We start from the raw sequence: 21,657 nt of genomic DNA on the forward strand, positions 1-21,657 counted from the left end.
GACGTCCTGTAAGGCTTAACAACGCCCTCCTCTGTCGGCTTTTGTGCGTTAAAATCATCCTCAAAATTCCGAAACGTTGCTCGCCATTGAACGTATCGCGCTGAATTGTGCAGTACTAGTGATGTGCATTACAGTTCTTTTAAGTGAACTGAGTCTTTAGAATCAATTCTCTCAAACGATTCGTTCAAACGAATCGTTCAACAACACACCCGTCCTCACCTCCACTTTCTGATTGGTTGTTTGATCTGTGACGTCACTTGGACACTCCATTAGGTACACCGCCATTTTCAAGTGTACCTAATACAGTGCTTCTCAAATAGTGGGGCGCGCCCCCCGTGCTATACCTGGGGGGGCGCGTGTGACCCTGGGGAACAGGCTTTTTTTTTGGCAGTACTAGAATAAAGTGTAATTGCGCGTTTACTACAGCAGGGGGCAGTGGCGCTCTCATTGTTACTTCTGTCACGTTTGCGACAGTGCAACATTTTACGACTTACAAGACAAGTTAGGATAGTCACGGTGGGGAGGGGTTTCTTGCTGGGGGGGGGCGTAACAGAAAATAATTGAGAAGCACTGACCTAATAAGAGGCCACTTTATTAGGGAAATATCATGGTCAAAGGTCACAGGTGTCAAGCTCTAGTCCTCGGGACCGCGTTCCAACATGTTTTCCAAGTGACCCTCGTTAAGCGCACCTGCGTGAAAAGTTTTGGTCACTTTCACGTTCTGCAGGAGCTAAAACTTTTCACGCAGGTGCGCTTAACGAGGGAATCACACGGACACTCTATTAGGTACACCGCCATTATCAAGTGTACCTAATAACAGGCCACTTTATTAGGGAAATATCATGGTCAAAGGTCACAGGTGTCAAGCTCTAGTCCTCGGGGCCGCATTCCAACATGTTTTCCAAGATAATAAAGTGGCCACTCCATTAGGTACACCGCCATTTTCAAGTGTACCTAATAACAGGCCACTTCATTAGGGAAAAATCATGGTCAAAGGTTAAATGAAAGTGAAAAGTGCCACACCCGCCCTCACCCCCACTTTCTGATTGGCTGGTTGATGTGTGACGTCATCTGGACACTCCATTAGGTACACCGCCATTTTCAAGTGTACCTAATAACAGGCCACTTCATTAGGGAAAAATCATGGTCACAGCTTAAATGAAAGTGAAAAGTGCCACACCCGCCCTCACCCCCACTTTCTGATTGGCTGGTTGATGTGTGACGTCATTTAGACACTCCATTAGGTACACCGCCATTTTCAAGTGTACCTAATAACAGGCCACTTCATTAGGGAAAAATCATGGTCAAAGGTTAAATGAAAGTGAAAAGTGCCACACCCGCCCTCACCCCCACTTTCTGATTGGCTGGTTGATGTGTGACGTCATTTGGACACACCATTAGGTACACCGCCATTTTCAAGTGTACCTAATAACAGGCCACTTCATTAGGGAAAAATCATGGTCACAGCTTAAATGAAAGTGAAAAGTGCCACACCCGCCCTCACCCCCACTTTCTGATTGGCTGTTTGATCTGTGATGTCATTCGGACACTCTATTAGGTACACTGCTCATGAACTATTATAAAAGGTGACTTCTGGTCAGTGAAAATAGTTTATTCGAAATAATGACCAAAGTGAAGCAAAATTATTTTCAAGCTGAAATTTGTTTTTCCGCACTTTTCCCCCTTACTAGTGTATTTGGTGATCTGATAAAAACTCGTGACCCACGCACGCCCGCATGTATGACCACGTGTTGGCTTACCCTGATGCTTCAATGACAACTTTCTCAACCTGGTTTTGATCTACAAAGATCACGCAGTGTTTGTGGTCCCATTACGACAAACGTAGGACAACATCAGGTCGACCATGTTCTTGATAATCGGCCGAGGAGGGTGAAGGTTGTGAGGCTCGTGGTGTGCCACGCACATCTGCCAGGCATCGACCAGCAAAACATCCAGACCCTTGAACATGGAGCGCAGCGCGGTGTTCAGCTGCAGGGAAAACCAGTCGCTGTTGTACAGGCTGATATCATTTCTCTGAATCTGAGGGTTGCCCGTGCGGACAATCACCGCCGTTGCCGGCGACCGGTTCAGGAGTCGCACCACCGCCTTGCGGATTTGCCTCAGGCGTCGCATGTAAACCTCCGCGGGAAAGGTGCTGAAGTGGGACCAGATGCTGATGGCTACCACCGTGTCCGGACCGCCGGTCAGGCCGTCCAGCTCGTTGGCGATGTAGCGCAACTCGCTGGCCATGAGAGTGTCGAAGCGGATGGGTGGGGCGTGGCAGCGGTAGTGGACCAGAATGTTGTGGGTGCTGTCCACCGCCATTAAGGGCCCCACGCTTTTTGGTGTGTACATGGCGAATTCTTTCAATTCTGCGAGGGAAGCGGTAAGGTAAGTGATTACTTTTGCACCTCTTTCTTTCCATCCATCATTCAAATCAAACCTGGATCACCTGGAAGCACAGAGATGAAGTACTCGTACCACTGGCGCATGGTGGAGTCCCCGTACAAGTAGACCAGCTTGTTGGTCAAACACTGAGTGATGGCAGCCTGATTGAACGGGCGCATGGGGAGGTCGCGAAAAGGTCTCCACGAATCTTGGTAGTAGTACCCAGACGTCACGGGATCTTCTTTTCGTTCTTCACCTGAATGACGGATGCAATGACATGAATATATCGCAATGCTTAAAAAGTCAATCATTAGACTGAGTCGGCAGTACTTGTCCTGGAAGGCAGCACGTTGATGGTGTCGGTTGTGGATGGGTTGATGCGAACTTTGACGTTGACACCGCTGAGGTCAAAAATTTGATTGGTACACAGATCAAACCCAGACAATTTTGTAGGTGACCAACCAACCACATCAGACACATTCTTTAAAGCTAACGGCCATTCTTCTGACACCACATCTAAAACGTGACACAGACAGTAAAGTAGTTTGAATTCCATCCATCCATCCATCCATCCATCCATCCATCCATCCATCCATCCATCCATCCATCCATCCATCCATCCATCCATCCATCCATCCACCCATCCACCCATCCATCCATCCATTCACCCATCCAGTTATCCTTCCATCCATCCATCCAGTTATCCTTCCATCCATCCATCCATCCATCCATCCATCCATCCATCCATCCATCCATCCATTCACCCATCCAGTTATCCTTCCATCCATCCATTCACCCATCCAGTTATCCTTCCATCCATCCAGTTATACTTCCATCCATCCATCCATCCATCCATCCATCCATCCATCCATCCATCCATCCATCCATCCATCCATCCATCCATCCATCCATCCCAACTCATCACTGAGTGTTCAAACCTCTGAAAGAGCAACGCTTCCTTGCTGGTGATGATGCCTTTGAGGTAGCCTCCCTTGGCATGGCTGATTCTATCTTCGCAGCTGAGCTTTTTGGGCGCGTAGCAGTACCACGGCTCGCCGGTGCGAAGGTCCGTGAAGTTGCACCGTGGTCCCTTGTCTTGCAGCAAGCACATGTTGCAAACTGTGGTCTCGGAAAGACGGCCTCGGCGAAATTCGCCGGTGAAATACACCCGATCGGGCCGTTTCTCCCTCAGTCTCCACAGTACGGCGATAGCCTCGCTCGAGTGGACCAGCATAACCTCGACTCGAGTCGAGCCCTCCCACAGCAGTGGCAATCGAGCGGAATAAACTCCGTTCTTGTGGTCCAGCACCTGGCCGACCACACCCGCTCTGCAGTGCGGGGACTGCAACCGAGCCAAGAGAAAATCGCCACCGTAACGCTTGGGTCGGCCCTCGTAGTCGTGCAGGTGGACCTCCACTTCCAGCTGGTCGCCCACGCGCCATTGCTGGTCTTTTTGGGAAGGGACGATCGTGAACAGGCTGTGGGCTGGGTCACTGGTCTGGGACAGGTTGAGTAGTTCAGAGCCAGAGGGTGGATATGGCCAGATGATGGAGTCCAACAGGTTACGTTCCTCCAGCTGTTCCTCAAGTGACATTGGCAGACCCTGATGTGGACAGTAGCTGTGATTGGGATAAAAGGCGGGGAGGCTTCTCGTGAGATTTGATGACCGGTTCCCATACTGGACCTTGTCCAATGGCGCCGACACCATGGAGTACTTCCAGTTCTGAAGAGATGACATAATATGCATACGTATGCGGTCATCATTTAACTATGGCTTATCGTACGGAACAAAGACGCTTCATTTTAATTTCTTTGAAAATAGAATGTCTTTTGCCTGAACATTTGTGTTTTCGTTTAGGAATGGTACGCATGTACATTTATGAGTACAGTATCCAAAAACGATGGATCGAATAATGAGGAGAGCATTCCTCAACAACAACAAGAACAAGTCAGTTAGCAATTAAGTAGCATTTATAACAGACAAAGAAGACAAGACAGCACTATGATCTATTTTAGACTCATCCAGTCTCACAAGTTTGTCCACTGCTCTTGAAGTCACTTCGAATACGCTTCCATTTCCCGCATTGGCCCGCCAGACTTGTTCCACTGCAACATGCGGTTGTACGGAAGAGGATTAGGGTCGGTGAAGAAAAGAAAAAACGAGGGGTGACAGGATTCTGTCGGAAGAGGATTAGGGCCAGTGAAGAAAAAAAAAAAAAAACGAGGGGTGACAGGATTCTGACTTTTTTTCTCAGAATTCTGAGAATAAAGTGAGAATTTCCACTTTCTGACTATATAATAATAAAGTCAGAATTCTGAGAATAAAGTCAGAATTCCGACTTTAAAGTCAAAATTCTGAGAATAAAGTCAGAATTCTGAGAATAAAGTCAGCATTACCACTTTCTGACTATATAATGATAAAGTCAGAATTCTGAGAATAAAGTCAGAATTTCCACTTTCTGACTATATAATAATAAAGTCAGAATTCTGAGAATAAAGTCAGAATTCTGAGAATAAAGTCAGAATTCTGAGAATAAAGTCAGAATTACCACCTTCTGACTATATAATAATAAAGTCAGAATTCTGAGAATAAAGTGAGAATTTCCACTTTCTGACTATATAATAATAAAGTCGGAATTCTGAGAATAAAGTCAGAATTCCAACTTTAAAGTCAGAATTCAGACTTTAAAATCAGAATTCTGAGAAATAAGTCAGAATTTAAGGAAGAAGATTAGGGCCAGTGAAGAAAAAAAACCGAAAAGTGACAGGATTCCGACTTTTTTTCTTAGAATTCTGACTTTATTAGGTGGGATAAATAAAGTTCTATAAAAACTCGATAGCGGAGAAATGTTTCGGATTTGTGTAGGCTACGTTGTGACAGCAAACGGATTAAAAAAATAAATAAAATTGTACCCATGTATAATGCGCACCCCAGATTTTAGGACAATAAATTAGTTAAATTTTGCGCATTATACATGGGAAAAAACGGTAATCTAAAATGCAAAAAAATGTAGTTTGAAATGCAACCTCCGAGTTTTGTGAAACTAGTTGGGTTGGATGCCTGGGGTGCTTAACCAACACACACTCACACAACAGTTGAAGAACACTTATCATTGCTTTTCCAAACTCAGCATCCATTTTGCCTTTTGTCCTCTTATGCACATAAGATGAAAAAAAAATCCAGGTAAAATCAAAATAAATAAAGAAATATCAAACTAATTATTTTAGGTGCATTACCTGACATGTTTCGGCGGGTTCTTCCGCATGTCAGGGAATGCACCTAGAGTAATTTGATATAAAAGAACCGGTGAAGTGATTTTAAAAGGAAAAAAAAAGATGAACTTCGTACAACAAATAAATAATCAAATGAATCTTGCACTATACAACATTTTAACAAATCTCTAATGTTGCAGCGTTTGTTGCGTGCTTATGCCTTCTGTATACATCAAGTGGCAAAATTAAATATGTAAACATAAATGCTTGGTGAAAATTGCTTCCCTTTTATAACTTTTCCTGCGACAAACGCACACTTCACAATAAAAGAAAGCTTCACGATTTGATAATCCCACGAGGGTGTTCAACATGTACAAAAAAAGGAGAAAGTCAAGTCAAGTCAAGTTTATTTGTATAGCCCTAAATCACAAGCAGTCTCAAAGGGCTTCACATAGACAGAAATTGACAATTATTCTCAAAGCATCCCCTGATCTTAAGCTCCCAAAAGGGCAAGGAAAAACTTAAAAACCCCTAGCAGGGGGAAAATGAGAAACCTTGAGAAGGGACCACAGATGGAAGGATCCCCCTTTCAGGATCACCAGGTTGAAATGGATGCAGAGAGGGCACAAATGATACAACATGAAAATCAATTAAATAAAAAGTGGATGTCCATGTCACAGCAGAGGGCTGCCGAAAGGAGCCCTCAATTGTCCTGGCAGTGCTCTTCGAGGAGGTTGAGCTGCAGTTCCCCTATCCTGAATTGGCCACGAGAATCCAGATAGCCGCTGTCAGCATGGGTACCACCTAACCACCTCCCCGGCCGGGGAGGGGGGAGGGAGGGGGTGGAGAGGGAGAGAAAACAAACTCCAGCCGAATCGGCCACTACAGGTTAGTTAAAGGCCATGTCATAGAAATGTGTCTTTAAACGTGTCTTAAATGTTTCTACTGAGGTAGCAGTCCTAATATCCATTGGTAGGGCATTCCAAAGCTCTGGAGCCCGAATAGAAAATGCTCTAGAGCCTGCAGACATTTTCTTAGCCCTCGGTGTCGCTAAAAGGGTAGCGTTTTGCGAACGAAGGTTACGAGACGGAACATAAGGAACAACTAGGTCGACGAGATATGAAGGCGCTAAGCCATGCAGCGATTTATAGGTTAATAGAAGAACCTTGAAGTCACATCTTAAATGGACCGGAAGCCAATGTAAGTTGGCTAGTATTGGGGTAATGTGATCAAATTTTCTTGTCCGAGAGAGCAGCCTTGCAGCGGCATTTTGTACTAACTGTAGACTTTTGATGCGGGACTTAGGAAGACCCGAAAATAGTACATTACAGTAGTCCAGGCGCGACGTGACGAACGCATGTATAATAGTTTCCGCATCACCGGTCGAAAGGATCGGACGAATCTTTGCAATATTACGAAGGTGAAAAAACGCAATTCTGGTTATATTCTTAATGTGCTTTTGAAAGGAGAGAGTTTGGTCAAATATTACCCCGAGATTAGTTACAGTATCGCTTTGAGTGATAGTACGGTTATCTATAGTTATAGCGGTTTCCTTGAATAAGTGTTGATAACGAGCTGGACCAATTATCAACATCTCAGTTTTATCTGGGTTAAGACGAAGGAAGTTGAGAGACATCCATTGCTTGATCTCCGCAAGGCACTTCTCAAGATTACAACAATCCCGCGGATCTGTCATCGATAACGGCATATATAATTGGGTGTCATCCGCATAGCATTGAAAACTAATATTATATTTACGTATTATGTCCCCAAGCGGAATCATATAAATATTAAAAAGAATTGGTCCGAGAACCGATCCCTGTGGGACACCACATGTAACATTATAGAGCTCCGAGGACGCATTGCCATGGACCACTCGGTGCGTCCTGTTTGATAGATAGGAATGGAACCAGCCTAGTGCTGACCCTGAAATACCAACACAACTTTTAAGACGCCCTAATAAAATATCGAAGTCTACAGTGTCGAAGGCAGCACTAAGATCGAGTAGTAACAGTACAGACGAAATGTTTGAATCCATAGCTACGAGGAGATCATTAGTCACTTTCGCAAGTGCTGTCTCAGTGGAATGATTAGCTCTAAAACCAGACTGAAAAGTGTCGTATCGATTATTGGCGACCATGTAATCAATAAGCTGCTGCGCTACTACTTTTTCAAGAAGTTTTGCTATGAATGGGAGGTTTGAAACTGGCCTATAATTACTGAGACAGTCCGGGTCAAGATTTGGTCGCTTAAGTAACGGTTTAATGATAGCGGTTTTAAAGGCTGTTGGCACTATCCCAGAGGAGACAGACAGATTGATTATATTTAAGACGGACGGTCCTAAAATTTGAAATAATTCTTTAAGTAGTTTGGCTGGAAGAGGGTCGAGTAAACATGTTGTTTGTTTAGCCGCACTAACAATTTGTGTAAGCCTTTCAAGAGACACGCTTTTAAAAGTTGAGAGGGTTGTTGCATGATCATCAGCGTTGGTAAACGGCGTGCTCGACCGAGCGATTGGAATGCTATTCTTGATCTCATCCCTAATGGATTCAATCTTTTGAGCAAAAAATTTCATGAACTCGTCAGCTGAGTGGAAGGAACTATCGGAGGTCGGCTGGCGCAGAGTCAGCTTTGCCACTGTATCAAATAGGTGTTTCGGATTGTTTTTATTGAGATTAATAACTTGCGAAAAATATCGAGTTTTTGCTAAGATAAGCGCATCTTTATATTTCAGGAGGCTATCCTGCCATGCCTGATGGAAAACCTCAAGTTTGGTTAGACGCCATCTGCGCTCATGCTTTCTACATAATTGCTTAAGCGTACGCGTTTCATCTGTGAACCATGGAGTAGGCACTCTACGGCGAGTTTTCAGACGTAACGGCGCCACAGAGTCAATGGCATTTAACAATGTCGCATTGAATTCATTCGTAAGATTATCAATAGAGTCGGCGTATGTGAGAAAATTAGTGGTTGCCGGCGACAGTATTTCAGATAGCGCAGTTGCAGTCATAGAGTTGAAATGACGGCTCCTATAATGCTGATTGCTCTCTTGTCTTTGACAAGGAACTATAATTTCAAACTTTATTAAGTAATGATCAGACAAAACAGTAGTGTATGGCAGTACTGCTATATTTGAGGTTGCAAGTCCTCGGGATAATACCAGATCTATGGTATTTCCATTCTTATGCGTTGCTGCCTGTACAGCTTGCGTAAAACCAAAGGTATCAGTTAAAGTCTGAAACGCCGAAGTAAGTGGCTCTGACGGTAAATTCATGTGGATGTTGAAATCGCCCATGATAATTATATTATCCGCATTGGTTACGAGATCAGCCACAAATTCTGAAAATTCATCCAGGAAGCCAGAGTAAGCCCCGGGTGGACGGTAAATAACAACAAGATAAAATGACGGTAAAGCGGTGGATCGGACAATGAGAACCTCAAATGTTTTAAATACGTTGATCGAACGAGGCCTAAAACTAAGCTCGGAATTCGAGATGAGGGCGACACCCCCACCCTTTTTTCGAGGACGCGCCACATGCGAGCTCACAAAATTTGGAGGCGAGGCCTCATTAAGCGGCATCAGTTCATTAGGTTTTAACCAGGTCTCGCAGAGACCAAAAGCGTTTAGATTATGTTCTGTGATGAGATCATTAACGAGAATGGCTTTCGTATGAAGCGATCTAATATTCATAAAACCAAGTTTAAGTGTAATTGGTCGATCCGGGTGCGTATTTATCGAAGGATATTTATACGAAATGCGAGTAAGATTGTGTTCTCTAAGCCTGACATCACCTCTCAAATGTTTGTTAGCGCGGTGGGCTGATACGACCGTGGGAATCTGATAGTAAATATTTGTTACACGTGTAGAATTATCTGAAACCGGCACCGTTTCCTCAGCAAAACCGGTCGGGGTGGAATGATTGGATTTGTCTACTACCCCAGTAGAAAGTGCGTTTATGTGTACTGTCGCACTATTCAAACTATCACGCTCTAGTCTACACAAGGAGCTATGTGCATGCTGGGAGTCTAGCCTAGCGCTAGTTAACTTTATCTTAACAGACTCCAAACCCATCCTGACAGGTGGTCTAATCACCTGTGACCCGGCCTGCTCTAAAGTGACCTGTCATGTGTGGCTCAAACAGTAATCTATATTCCTAGAAAGAGTGAAGGCGCCTTCACGGTTAGGGTGAAGGCCGTCCTTCCTCAGCAGGTCGGGGCGGCCCCAGAAGGAAGGCCAGTTATCTATGAAATACAGTCCCTGCTTCTTACAGAACCCAGCCATCCATCGATTAAGGGAGACTAATCTACTAAGCCTCTCATCAGTGCCTCTCCCAGGCAGGGGGCCAGAGACAAATACTCGATGCCGACTCATCTTTCTAGCGAGATCACAAGTCCTCGCTATGTTTCTCTTTGTGATCTCCGACTGCCTCATCCTAACATCATTGGAGCCGACGTGTATCACTATGTCCGAGTAGCTAGTGTTGATGGAACTACGCTGTTGACTAGACCTATTGCGAGTCAGCTCCCTAAGATTAGCTTCTATGTCGGGTGCTCTGCCCCCAGGAATACACATTACCGTGGCTGGATTTGTAAGCGTAATATTTCGGGTAATGGAGTCACCTATGACCAAAGTGCGAGGGCCAGTAGACCGAGATGACTTTGGACGGCTATGCGTCTTACCTGGCTCATCGCGATTAGCAAGCCGCTTGGGGCTAATGCTAACTGGGCTAGCAGGCTGACTACAGCCCGCGTCTGTATCCGCCACATCTACAGTTATCGCGCAATTCTGCTCTAACTGGCGGACACGTCCCTCTAGCAGGGACAACCTCTCTAAGAGAAGGGTGCAGTTGGTGCACGAAGCCACACAAACCTCTCGATCCGCAGCCATACTTTGTGTCCGATGATCGACGGCAGACAAACGGCCACGAAGCCTCCGCTCTCCCAGGCACTCCAACTGTGAAAAAAAAGATCGACAGTGTAATAAAAGATTCAAACTTACTTTAGAGTCAGGGAGATGAGTTCCACGCTGGAGAAAACAAAATCGTCCAAGCCTGAAAAGTATTGGGAGTCTGGCTGAGAAGGAAGAGGGCGTCCGGCAGAGAACCTGATCATTAAAAAAAAAAAGAACAAAACTTCTCTCACCTCCTCAGTGATGATGTTGCGCAGCAGAACAATGAGTCCAAACAGGGTTAGAACAATGAGCATCCACTTGCAGTCCTTTAGGGACATGTTAACTCGGAGTTGATGACAGGTTTAGTAAACCTGCCACTGCCGTAGATCATCACGCCGTCTTTATTTCAATCGCTCACTGGCCCCGCCCAGGAAGTTTTCAATGCAACCTTGTCACGGCCATCTATTCTAGAGCTACAAATATTCTAAATATGTGTCGTTTAAGTTCCCATACGTTCCCAGAAACGACTTTCTCCGCCCCGGGTGAAAACCACAAAAATAAGATGTGAAACTGAAAAAGAAAAGATTTTAATCTGAAAGTATTTCTAAATAAATAAATTGCTACATACTCAGAATACTGACCATTTTATTCAATGGTGGCGATCAATCCCAGCTACAGTTACAATCGTAAAATCCTTACAGGGTCGTTGGAGTAACTGGATGTTGCTGAATCGAGTCGGCGCAAAAACACATGGAAGGCGCGGGGAAAAACAACAACAGTTAGCTGAACATAGTTCAGAGTATCGGATGTGTCGTAAGCACCATGCCGCCAAGAGGCATTACTTTGGGCCCACCCTCGGGTGCCACACTGACACACGGTGCCAGCAGGCCCGAGTGAAGGCGCTTCATTGTTACACACATTTTTGGATTTGCTTCTATTCAACAGCATCCCGGGTCAGGTCAACCAGCTGCAAAATTCTCAACCCTCCACATCGGTCGAGAAAGACCGTGCTCACTCGGCAAAGCTGGATTTCCTCATTTCATTTTGACACAGCGATGCTGCAAAAAAAAAAAAAAAAAAAAGCAGTCCTGAACCAAACCTCCCCAAAGCAGCTCCCAAACTGCCACAGGATTTTTCCACAATAGTAGCTGGAACATATTTACTACCGTAATTTTCGGACTATAAGTCGCGGTTTTTTTTCATAGTTTGGGGGGGGGGGGGGAATTATACTCAGGAGCGATATATACATACACTACCGTTCAAAAGTTTGGGGTCACAAAATTGTTTGGGTAACCCCAAACTTTTGAACGGTAGTGTAAATATTATTATAATAAAATATTATGAATTAAATATTATAAATGATATCTTATATTTGTATACGATTATATATAATCTATGAATATAAGTATACATATATATTCTAAGATTTTTTAAGACAGAAGATTATATATATAATCTATAAATAATTATCTAAATAAATATATACACGACCGTTCAAAAGTTTGGGGTCACCCAAACAATTCTGTGACCCCAAACCTTTGAACGGTAGTGTATATATATATATATATATCTTTTTTGGGCATTTTATGGCTGGTGCGACTTATACTCCGGTGCGACTTATAGTCCGAAAATTACGGTACATACATCAAGGGTGTGACAAGTGATCATACTGCATCACATGGGCGACCTGATACAATTTGTATCAAACACGGCTCATTGGGGATTACGCTGGAAATCTGCTACAGATGACTCCTTAAATATATTTACACACTCACTATTTTGTCTGTAGCCGATTCCAGCCGAGCCAAGAAAAAGGGCCGCACAGATCGAGAGAAATGTTTGTGCGGTCCGTGTACGAGATGTATGAGTGAGAGAGTTCCCTTACTAAAACTAAGGTACACGCCACAGGATCACTCCACACCGCTAACAAGATGACGAGCTGTCATCAGCACGCAAAAAGGGCCCGTCGACACACACACACAGATTAATTTTGATGGTAGAGGCGCCGATTGATGGCCAATGCTTCAGTAGCCCATCTGAGCTTTCTCCACCAAGATGGCAGCTGCCAGTTGCTGGGGGTCCGTAACATGGGGGCTCCTGGCCATCACCCGACTCACCAGCTCAGGGGGGAAAATGTTGCACAGGTTGCTATACGCTTTCTCCCTGGCGTCCCCAAAGCGGCCGTGTTCAGGAGACCCGGGGAACGGCGACATGTGCGAGGAAGGGCCCAGGTGAGGTGGGTGAGGCGATTGGGGCAGCGGGTGACTTAAATAGTGCGACGGAGCCGGGCGGAGAGCGGGATGAGGCAAGTGGCGTGGCGCGTAGCCATCTTGTGCCCACTGAGGCGAGTGCCACGATGCCGGACTCTGGTAGGCACCACCGGGCCCGTACAGAGGAAGAGCTGGCGGCTCCCTGTAGTGGCCACTATCCCAGGGGGGCAAAGCTTTCATGCGGTGGTGATGATGTTGGGATAGGCACTGATGCTCGTAAAGATGACATTCGGATGCGCTCTCGGTTCTGCTCGGAGCTAGGCGCCGGCCGGTCGGAGAAGTATTCGCCGCGTGGTAGTCGGCCGGGCAGCTCGAACGGGTTGCGAGCGGTTGGTGCTGGAAATGAAAGGGGAACGGGTAGAGAAGCGGCTTTGGGCCCGTGTTGGCAGCCTGACTGTGATCCCAGGTTTGGCCCGGTCCTGCGCACGTGTCGTAGCCGTGCGCTTCCGGGTTGGTCATTTTACCGGCGTAATCGTGAAAGCCGCAGCGCTCGTGGCTTCCTGCCGCTTGGCGGAACTGCGGGCGACCGTGCGGGTTGCCGTATTGGCCGGCGTCGTCCACCGAAGCGTCCTGGCAAGCGTGACAGGGGCGATCGCCGTACGAGTCGGCGCTGCTTTCGCTGCCGCATTCGGAGCCGGCCGATCCGGTGGAGCCCAGCCTGAGGTCGGCGTCGTGCGGGAAGCGACTGTCCGGGCTCTGCCTGGAGGAGATGCGCAGGGCGCTGTAGGCGTGCGGCACTGGGTAGTAGTCTGGGGACTCGCAGTGTGGGTAGCGGTCATGGCAGGGGGCCGGAGGGACACCCTGGGGGGTCAGCTGGCCGTGGCCTCCTGGAGCCGCTGCGGTCCCGCTGCAATCGGCGGCCCTCTGGCTTTCCGTCCTCTCTTTTGCCGCCAGTTTCTCCTCGGCGTCGCCGTACGAAAGAGCTCGAACGCCCGGGTCGGACTGGCGTTTTGCCACACCTTTCTTTGCCTCCATCCTTCCGCTCGGCACGCTGTGGCTCTTCACCAGGTCGCCCTGGTTCTTGGTGGTCGCGCAGGTCTTGGCACTGGCCCGCAGCTCGTCGGCCACAGCGCGTTGCGGCTGAGCGCCTCGCTCTGGGTGGTAGTACTTACATTTGTGGCCGTAAGTGCACTTCTTTCCTGAATATGGAGAGTCAACAAATGAATGATGATGATGATGACATGGCCCGACTCGGTTCTCACCGTAAGGACAAGGCTGTTTTTTCTGCTCAGGCATCATAGGTCTTTTCCTTAAGAAGTTGTCTAAGCTGGGACCGTGTCGGCCGAGCGGGTCGTCTGGTGGCATGAATCTGACAAGACGGGGAGGGAAGATTAGCGGAAACAATATTTCGGAGTTGATTATGGGACGCCATGAGAACAAAGTGTCTGATTGACTAAGATCCAAAATGGTGGCCATACGACAAAGTGTTAAACACAAAAGTACCGTAAATTCTGGACTATAAGGCGCACCGGACTATAAGCCGCACCAGCTAAAATTGGGGGATATTTTAGTTTTTTTCTTATACAAGCCGCACGTGCACACGCGTTTTTTTACAAAGAAAGACCGTTCACAGAAAGCCTTTTTATAGTTTTTATAACATACTTTAATATGTCTTTCTCAACATTGCCTGTGACGAAGGGTTTAGAGCCCTTTGACGCAGGTCACCTAGCGTGCATTCCTACTAAAGCTCAGAATAGTCACAAGCAAAACAGCCAGAATAAGCAGCAGCCATAGTAGCGTTTCAAAATAGTATTTTTTTTTTTTTTTTCTTTAAGATACTGCAGTGTATAAAAGTGATCACAAAAATCACAGAAAAAATCCTTATATAAGCCGCACCTGACTATAAGCCGCAGGTTTCAAAATTTTGGAAAAAAGTCACGGCTTATAGTCCGGAATTTACGGTACATCAAGTTGTTTGGAATATCCCTCGTCTCCCAATCTTAAAATGCTCGGAGCGCTAAGACCTACTTGTCATTGACAAAGGAGTACATGAGGAGTCGCTCGTCGATGAACTTCTTCCACTCGGGTTTCTCATTGGCGAGGTCTCGGTAGTTGTCGTTCGACACGATGACGCCGTCCGACTCGTAAGCGAGCTTGACGATGAAGCGGTCGTCGTAACAGACCACGCGGCGACCTTGCACGCGGCGCGAGGGCGTGAACACGAGGATCTTCTCCTTCTCCAGACGCCGCAGGATTTCTTGGTCTGCGCAGGAGGACAATGGCGAGATACAGCCAGCGCCATTTCGTCTCCTGTCTGGACTTTCGAGCTGACCTGTTATCGGGGCGTCGGGCCGAGACTGCTCCTTCCTCCACGCAGGAACGAAAACGGTCACATCCTGGTGGCCGCGTTCTAAGAACCACTCGACGGCCAGCTGGATGCCCTGGCAGGAGAACACCTCCTTGTTGCCGTGGCTACAGGCGTCCAAAGAATACAAGCGGTTTCCCCTTAAAAAAAATGCTAAGGACATATTTACAAGATCCACAAAGCCTGCTCACCTCATGGCTACATTACTGCCGTCCACTACGACAGGGCGCAGGTTTCCCTGGTCGCACGTCTGGTCTGACGGGCACGGTGGGTCCATTCCTGAAGCTGCCGGCGAATCGGAGGAACCGTAAGAGGAGCAAGAGGACGATGACGTGGAGGCGGACGCTGCGACCGGTTGCTCGCCATCTGAACAGCCCCGTTTGACCAACTCTCCCAATATGTCGTTGATCAAGGTGCCCGGTCCCAACTTGGAGAGGACCAGCCGCACCGTCTCCTCAGAATAGCCCAGTTTGAGCGCAAAACCCAGTTTGGCCCGATATTGCTCGTCGACGGGCGCCGGCTCAGGGTTTTCCTGAGACGCGGGTCGGCACTCTGATGAAGGTTGGACTGGCGACTCGGGCGGTCCTTCTGTCCCCAAGTCCACGCACTGGGTTCGACAGAGCGGCTGGTGGCCGCTCTTGCTGGGAGTCGAGCCGCTCCGTCCTCCGTTTGGGTTGAGGTCAGCGGGAAGGGCGGCAGTGGGAGATGCCGGCGGCTCGACTTCTTTGGCGCCTTCCTCTGCCACGGCAACAAGAGGGGTGTCGGTAGCGCCCGTGTCACTCTCCCTCTGCTCGTCCATGGCAAAAGGCTCGTCGGCGACGCCAGCCTGCCGGTCGGCCCCCGCTACGTGGAGATACTCAAGTTCCAGGTCGAGGATGCGGCCAGCTCCTGGCTCCGCATGAGTCTTCTGTCCCATGGAGCCCTCTCTGACATCCGGTCGATTGCAGCCACCTCACAATCCGGGAGTCATCAATGCCTGAAGGAGAAGGAGAAGAACGCAAAGAAGTCAAATAACAGCTGGACTGGGTCTTTCTGAAGGCATTGGTTATTCGATTATTTCTCGAAATGAAGGGATAAAATAGAAAAGGATCACTTTTTTTTCCATTTTCCTTCTTAAAAAAAAAAGACATAAACCGAACGCCATTGATATTTGCACTCGTAATCAGCATACGCCATGCCGAATAGAATGAAAGGAAATGAAATGAGTCTGTTGCTTTAAATATATACACTACCGTTCAAAAGTTTGGGGTCACAAAATTCTTTGGGTGACCCCAAACTTCTGAACGGTAGTGTAAATATTATTATAATAAAATATTATGAATGAAATATAAATTATATCTTATATTTGTATAAGATTATATATAATCTATGAATATAAGTATACATATATATCATAAGATTTTTTACACAGAAGATTATATATATAATCTATAAATAATTATCTAAATAAATATATACATTACCGTTCAGAAGTTTGGGGTCACCCAAACAATTTTGTGACCCCAAACTTTTGAACGGTAGTGTATTTTGAACGCTCCCGAAACAAAACACATCGTAAGGTGAAGGACGCAAAAGACATGGTAAGGATGGAGAGAAAAAAAAAGATGCCGACATTCACGCACACGATAGGCAAAAGAGAAAAAAAACAAAAAAGAGAAAGCATACCTCTGAAGAAGTCATGTAGATAAAACAGAAGGACAAACTGGGAGGGAATCAGAGGAAGTACCATAAAGCATTTAATAAAAAAGGGAGTTACATGACTAAGCCACTGTTGCTAAGCTGGAGCAGTTGAACTCCCCCCCCCCCCCCCCCCCCCACGCAAAGTACCACACAAAGCCAAACCACTCAGACAGGGCCGTTTGTTCAGACAGTGCGTGGGGGTGAAGGGAGGGGGGGGGGGTGATCTCTCAAAACGCCAGACAGTAACAATTCATTTCTTACACCAGCACAAATTGATGGGAGCAAAAATTAAAAGAGCAATGCTGACTTTTCAATGAGGTCAACAATATTATTGTGGATGGATTTGGGAAGGACGTGCAAAAGTACTCTTGAGTACATTTCATTTATTTACAGTACCGTTCAAAAGTTTGGGGTCACAAAATTGTTTGGGTGACCCCAAACTTTTGAACGGTAGTGTATATATTTATTTAGATAATTATTTATAGATTATATATATATAATCTTCTGTGTAAAAAATCTTATAATATATATGTATACTTATATTCATAGATTATATATAAGCTTATACAAATATAAGATATAATTTATAATATTTAATTCATAATATTTTATGATAATATTTACACTACCGTTTGGGTTCACCCAAACAATTTTGTGACCCCAAACGTTTGAACGGTAGTGTAGGTTTTTGAAACTTACCGTGGCAGAGGGGTTTGCGAGTCCCGATGACCCGAGCGGCTAAGTTGTCTGGAGCTTTATGCCCCTGGCGGGGACACCCATGGCAAACAGGTCCTAGGTGAGGGAGGGACCAGAGAAAGACAAATTCATCGACCGATGATTGCAATAAATGGCCTCAGTTTTCTCTTCATTTACATTTCACGTAAGTAAAATTGGAAGACCTGAGTAAATGAATCCTGCTGTATCAGCAGTCGAAAATTCTACTCCAAGAATTAAGTTGTCTCAACAGAACAACACTGACTACCAATGTGCTTGCAGCTTTCAAACTTGAGCGGGCCCCCTCCCATATGGCGCAAATAATACAGCATGGAACATCCCGCTCGGCCGGGGGAGAGAGGACGCTGGAAATTCCCAACTGTCACTTATTCTCCACAGCCAATTGGATGAGCGCACACACACACACACACACATACACACACACACACACACACGCACAACCTTCCAAGAGACGCACAGTTTGGGCAAATGCATTGCTGCAAGATATTAACTTGTCACACAGGCTGTATTTACACCAATTCATATTTTTTTCCTCAATTTGATGATGTGTCATGGCAACGTGGAGAAAAAAGAAAACGATTGTAGCAGGCCTCTTCCAAATGTGGAGAAAAGTCGGACTCGTATTGGATATCCGCAACGGACAGATCTGGACTACCTCAACCATGCTAGCTTGACGTGATTGGAGTGTAAAGATTAGCGAAGTATGTAAATGTCTGCATCTGCCGAAATAAGACAAAGCAAATATTTGTATTTACTAGCTTAAGCATTGGAGATGTGTCCATCATTTAAATAAGGTGTGAGGAGGTGTCCACTATAGTTACCCGCATTTAAGTCGGTGAAGCCAACTAAACACTACGATGCATTTGTGTTATTTCTGCACAATTCATTTGTTTCTTGCTTTCCATGAATCTAAAGCCAGTCACTGTATAATGAATCACTTCAAATGTACATGGAAAAAAAAAATCAAATCAAATCTGACGTACCGTCATTTTCGGACTATAAGTCGCACCGGAGTTATAAGTCGCACCAGCCATAAAATGCCCAAAAAAGTGGGAAAAAAAACATATATATGTACACTACCGTTCAAAAGTTTGGGGTCACAAAGTTGTTTGGGTGACCCCAAACTTTTGAACGGTAGTGTAAATATTATTATCATAAAATATTATGAATTAAATATTATAAATTATATCTTATATTTGTATAAAATTATATATAATCTATGAATATAAGTATACATATATATTATAAGATTTTTTACACAGAAGATTATATATATATAATCTATAAATAATTATCTAAATAAATATATACACTACCGTTCAAAAGTTTGGGGTCATCCAAACAATTTTGTGACCAAAAACTTTTGAACGGTTGTGTATATCAGTCGCTCCTGAGTATAAGTCGCCCCCCCCACCCAAACTATGAAAAAAAAACCCGCGACTTATAGTCCGAAAATTACGGTAGGTATTAAATTGAAATTGACCTGCAGTGTAAATCCAGCTTTGTGTCTTTGTTCAATTCATGCTGTATGACTTCACACCTCACATCAAGTCCACTAGCACTCTGTCAATCATGAAGCCTCACATTTGCAAATCACCTTGATCATCTCATTACTAGCACATACTCACAGAATCACCAGTGACTCAGCCAACAGTGATGAGAAGAAAAAAAACACCCACCCACCCAGTTTCCACATGTTAAACAGAAGCCTGCAGGTGAAAGTAAAGAAGAACTTGCAGATAGATCCGTGTTCCCCTCCAGAAGCACGTTGGACAGTGAGAAGCAGAACAGATGGAGGAACAATGCTAACCGTGAGCGGCTGCGTTTCCACCAATCGCAGGGAGGCGCCGAGACAACGGCGGGAGGAGTCGGACGCTTGTGACGACCCGTTTCCCCAAGGCACGCGTAGTCAAAGCGTGCGCGCGCACACACAAACAGCTGAATGAGTGTCCCCTGTGTGGTTGCACAATAGGAGCACACAATGGGAGGCCGGCGAGGGCAGCTGGAGGGTGAGGGATGGTGCCATTACGGCTCAGGGCGGCAATGGTGAACACCTGTCTCTCTCTCCTCTTTGTTTCGGCCCGCAACCAGGGTGGGGGTGGCTTCGGGGTCAAGCAGAAACAGAGGAGACCTTAAAGAAGAGGAGTGTGGCGGAAAGGCGGGTGTGCGTGGAGGGGGGAGGGTCTACGGATATCACTAAATCTTATTGCGGTGGCACACTTCAGATGACTCGGAGGGAGACATCTTGTTTTTGTTTGGTGATTAACAGGATTTGAAGGGGACATCTCATGACGAAATGACTTTTTAACTGCTTGTATAGCAATGGTTGGATCTGTAGAATGCCTTACCAATCATCAAATGGGAACTTAACAAGTAAATACCGTAAATTCCGGACTATAAGCCGCGACTTTCTTCCAAAATTTTGAACCCTGCGGCTTATAGTCAGGTGCGGCTTATATGGGGATTTTTTTCGTGATTTTTGTGATGACTTGATCACTTTTATACACTGCGGTATCTTGAAGAAAAAAAACAACAACAAAAATACTATTTTGAAACACTACTATGGCTGCTGCTTATTCTGGCTGTGTTGCTTGTGACTATTATGAGCTTTAGTAAGAATGCACGCTAGGTGACCTGCGTCAAAGGGCTCTAAACCCTTCATCACAGGCAATGTTGAGAAAGACATGTTAAAGTATGTTATAAAAACTTTAAAAAGGCTTTCTGTGAACGGTCTTTCTTTGTAAAAAAAACGCGTGTGCACGTGCGGCTTATAGTCCGGTGCGGCTTATATAAGAAAAAAAACTAAAATATCCCCCAATTTTAGCTGGTGCGGTTTATAGTCCGGTGCGGCTTATAGTCCGGAATTTACGGTAGTTTATTTTAGCATCTTTGAAATATGTCTTTTGATAGGTTGTTCAGAATTTGGCTGAATTCTGACACCCCAACCACAAATTTATAGAACAATGGCGTCAAAATCCGCCATTGCCAAAAAAAAAGACAAGTGTTAAGACTAGTGGGGGCACATACAACAACATATTATTATAAAGAATTTTTTGGGGGGGGTTGACTAGTGCTTTCAATTAAGGGGTCTGCTGTTAAGTTGACTAAATATAGCAACAACCATAGTTTTGCTGCATGTCCCAGACGTCATGGTAACGGAAGCTGTGCTCTGCATTCGCATGAGACACAACAGACTCGGAAATATTTCAACCAGAGTATTATAAATTAAAATTGAGTGTACAGTCAAACTTCAACATACAAATTTAATCCGTTCCGGGACCTGCTTCGTATATTGAAATGTTGGATAATATATTCCCATGTGAATACACTGCCATTCGTTTAATTCGTCCACAGCCAGAACTGCCGATAATTCCTGTAATTCCTTCTTTATTATCTCAGCCAAATTCAGAATATGGAAAATGCTTCATCGAATGGGATGGTGGTATTTGTGCAAATGAAAAAAAATACGGACCACAAAGAAGCAAACTTATTGACAGCTACTTGAGCTGTCCACACATCCCAGTGCATAGTTCAATTTCAATTATTTAATGACAAGTATGAAATACTCACCACGGGGGTTGGCGAGCCAGCTGCAACTCCCAAATTGATCACATCCGCCAGGACACCGGTAGGCACTGAGATGCTGCAAAGCATTAAAACAGCACACAATTATCCAAAACAACAAATAAAAGGTGGTGCAAAACACACAAACTGACCTGCAACACATTTCAAATGCTTTGGAAAAACGAGCAAAAGGTGCTGATTGTTTGCGTGCACGCTCACTGCAAAGCAAAGCGTCCGTCACGACCTCCTTGCAGGTAAGGTTTCCCCACACGACACTGCTTAGCATGCTATGCTATGCTAAGGCTCCAACTTGCCTCGCTCAGTGCTCAGCAGTCATGGGTTTGGTTTTGTCGTCAAGCGCCTCCCTCCATATCAAATCAACAGACGTTATTGTCACATTGTGGCGACGCACAGACCAGGACCCAGACCAGCTTGCTTCGGAACGTGACCCAGCCTAAGTGATTCAAGTTGACAGCAGTAACTAGAATTCAAGGTGTATTTCAAAATAAAGCATATGACTGATTGCTTTTTTTTAAGAGGGATTCTTACCGTTAATGCTCAACAAATATCTACCGAGTCTTGTAGTGCTCTTATTATGTACGTAATATTAG

The 21,657-nt window shown here is 45.5% G+C and overlaps 2 protein-coding genes across 7 annotated transcripts; both read right to left on the reverse strand.

The window, feature by feature from the left end:
• Positions 1-1,597: 1,597 nt before the first annotated feature.
• Positions 1,598-10,885, reverse strand: LOC133150315 (NXPE family member 3-like). Its single transcript, XM_061272772.1, has 5 exons — positions 10,744-10,885; positions 3,327-4,111; positions 2,719-2,789; positions 2,453-2,644; positions 1,598-2,372 (listed from the first exon to the last, which is right to left on the reverse strand). The coding sequence occupies exons 1-5, from the start codon at positions 10,828-10,830 to the stop codon at positions 1,810-1,812; spliced, it is 1,698 nt and encodes a 565-aa protein (XP_061128756.1). The 5' UTR covers positions 10,831-10,885; the 3' UTR covers positions 1,598-1,809.
• Positions 5,992-21,508, reverse strand: LOC133150312 (probable ribonuclease ZC3H12C). Of its 6 annotated transcripts, none has more exons than XM_061272766.1 (11): positions 21,199-21,508; positions 21,053-21,125; positions 17,447-17,539; positions 15,259-16,043; positions 15,035-15,174; positions 14,731-14,965; positions 13,965-14,071; positions 11,134-13,901; positions 10,744-11,062; positions 10,472-10,555; positions 5,992-6,405 (listed from the first exon to the last, which is right to left on the reverse strand). In XM_061272766.1, exons 4-8 carry the CDS (start codon positions 15,981-15,983, stop codon positions 12,517-12,519), a joined length of 2,592 nt encoding a protein of 863 aa, XP_061128750.1. In that variant the 5' UTR covers positions 15,984-16,043; positions 17,447-17,539; positions 21,053-21,125; positions 21,199-21,508; the 3' UTR covers positions 5,992-6,405; positions 10,472-10,555; positions 10,744-11,062; positions 11,134-12,516. The 6 variants fall into 6 exon arrangements, with proteins under 6 accessions (XP_061128750.1, XP_061128751.1, XP_061128753.1 ...); XM_061272767.1 differs by having other exon boundaries at positions 5,992-6,465; XM_061272769.1 differs by having other exon boundaries at positions 5,992-6,483.
• Positions 21,509-21,657: the final 149 nt, after the last annotated feature.

Source organism: Syngnathus typhle, linkage group LG2 (assembly GCF_033458585.1).
Source record: "Syngnathus typhle isolate RoL2023-S1 ecotype Sweden linkage group LG2, RoL_Styp_1.0, whole genome shotgun sequence".
Taxonomy (NCBI): Eukaryota; Metazoa; Chordata; class Actinopteri; order Syngnathiformes; family Syngnathidae; genus Syngnathus; species Syngnathus typhle.

What these genes read in the sequence shown, in the direction of transcription:
- LOC133150312 (XM_061272768.1), bottom strand. Translation starts at nt 15,983, where the DNA reads ATGGGACAGAAGACTCATGCGGAGCCAGGAGCTGGCCGCATCCTCGAC. An exon ending in GGCAGTAATGTAGCCATGAG is followed by an intron (nt 15,175 to 15,258) that starts GTGAGCAGGCTT and finishes GGACGCCTGTAG; the next exon opens with CCACGGCAACAAGGAGGTGT. An exon ending in GCCCGACGCCCCGATAACAG is followed by an intron (nt 14,966 to 15,034) that starts GTCAGCTCGAAA and finishes CCTCCTGCGCAG; the next exon opens with ACCAAGAAATCCTGCGGCGT.
- LOC133150315 (XM_061272772.1), bottom strand. Translation starts at nt 10,830, where the DNA reads ATGTCCCTAAAGGACTGCAAGTGGATGCTCATTGTTCTAACCCTGTTT. An exon ending in GCAACATCATCACTGAGGAG is followed by an intron (nt 4,112 to 10,743) that starts GTGAGAGAAGTT and finishes TCATCTCTTCAG; the next exon opens with AACTGGAAGTACTCCATGGT. An exon ending in CGTGCTGCCTTCCAGGACAA is followed by an intron (nt 2,645 to 2,718) that starts GTACTGCCGACT and finishes TCCGTCATTCAG; the next exon opens with GTGAAGAACGAAAAGAAGAT.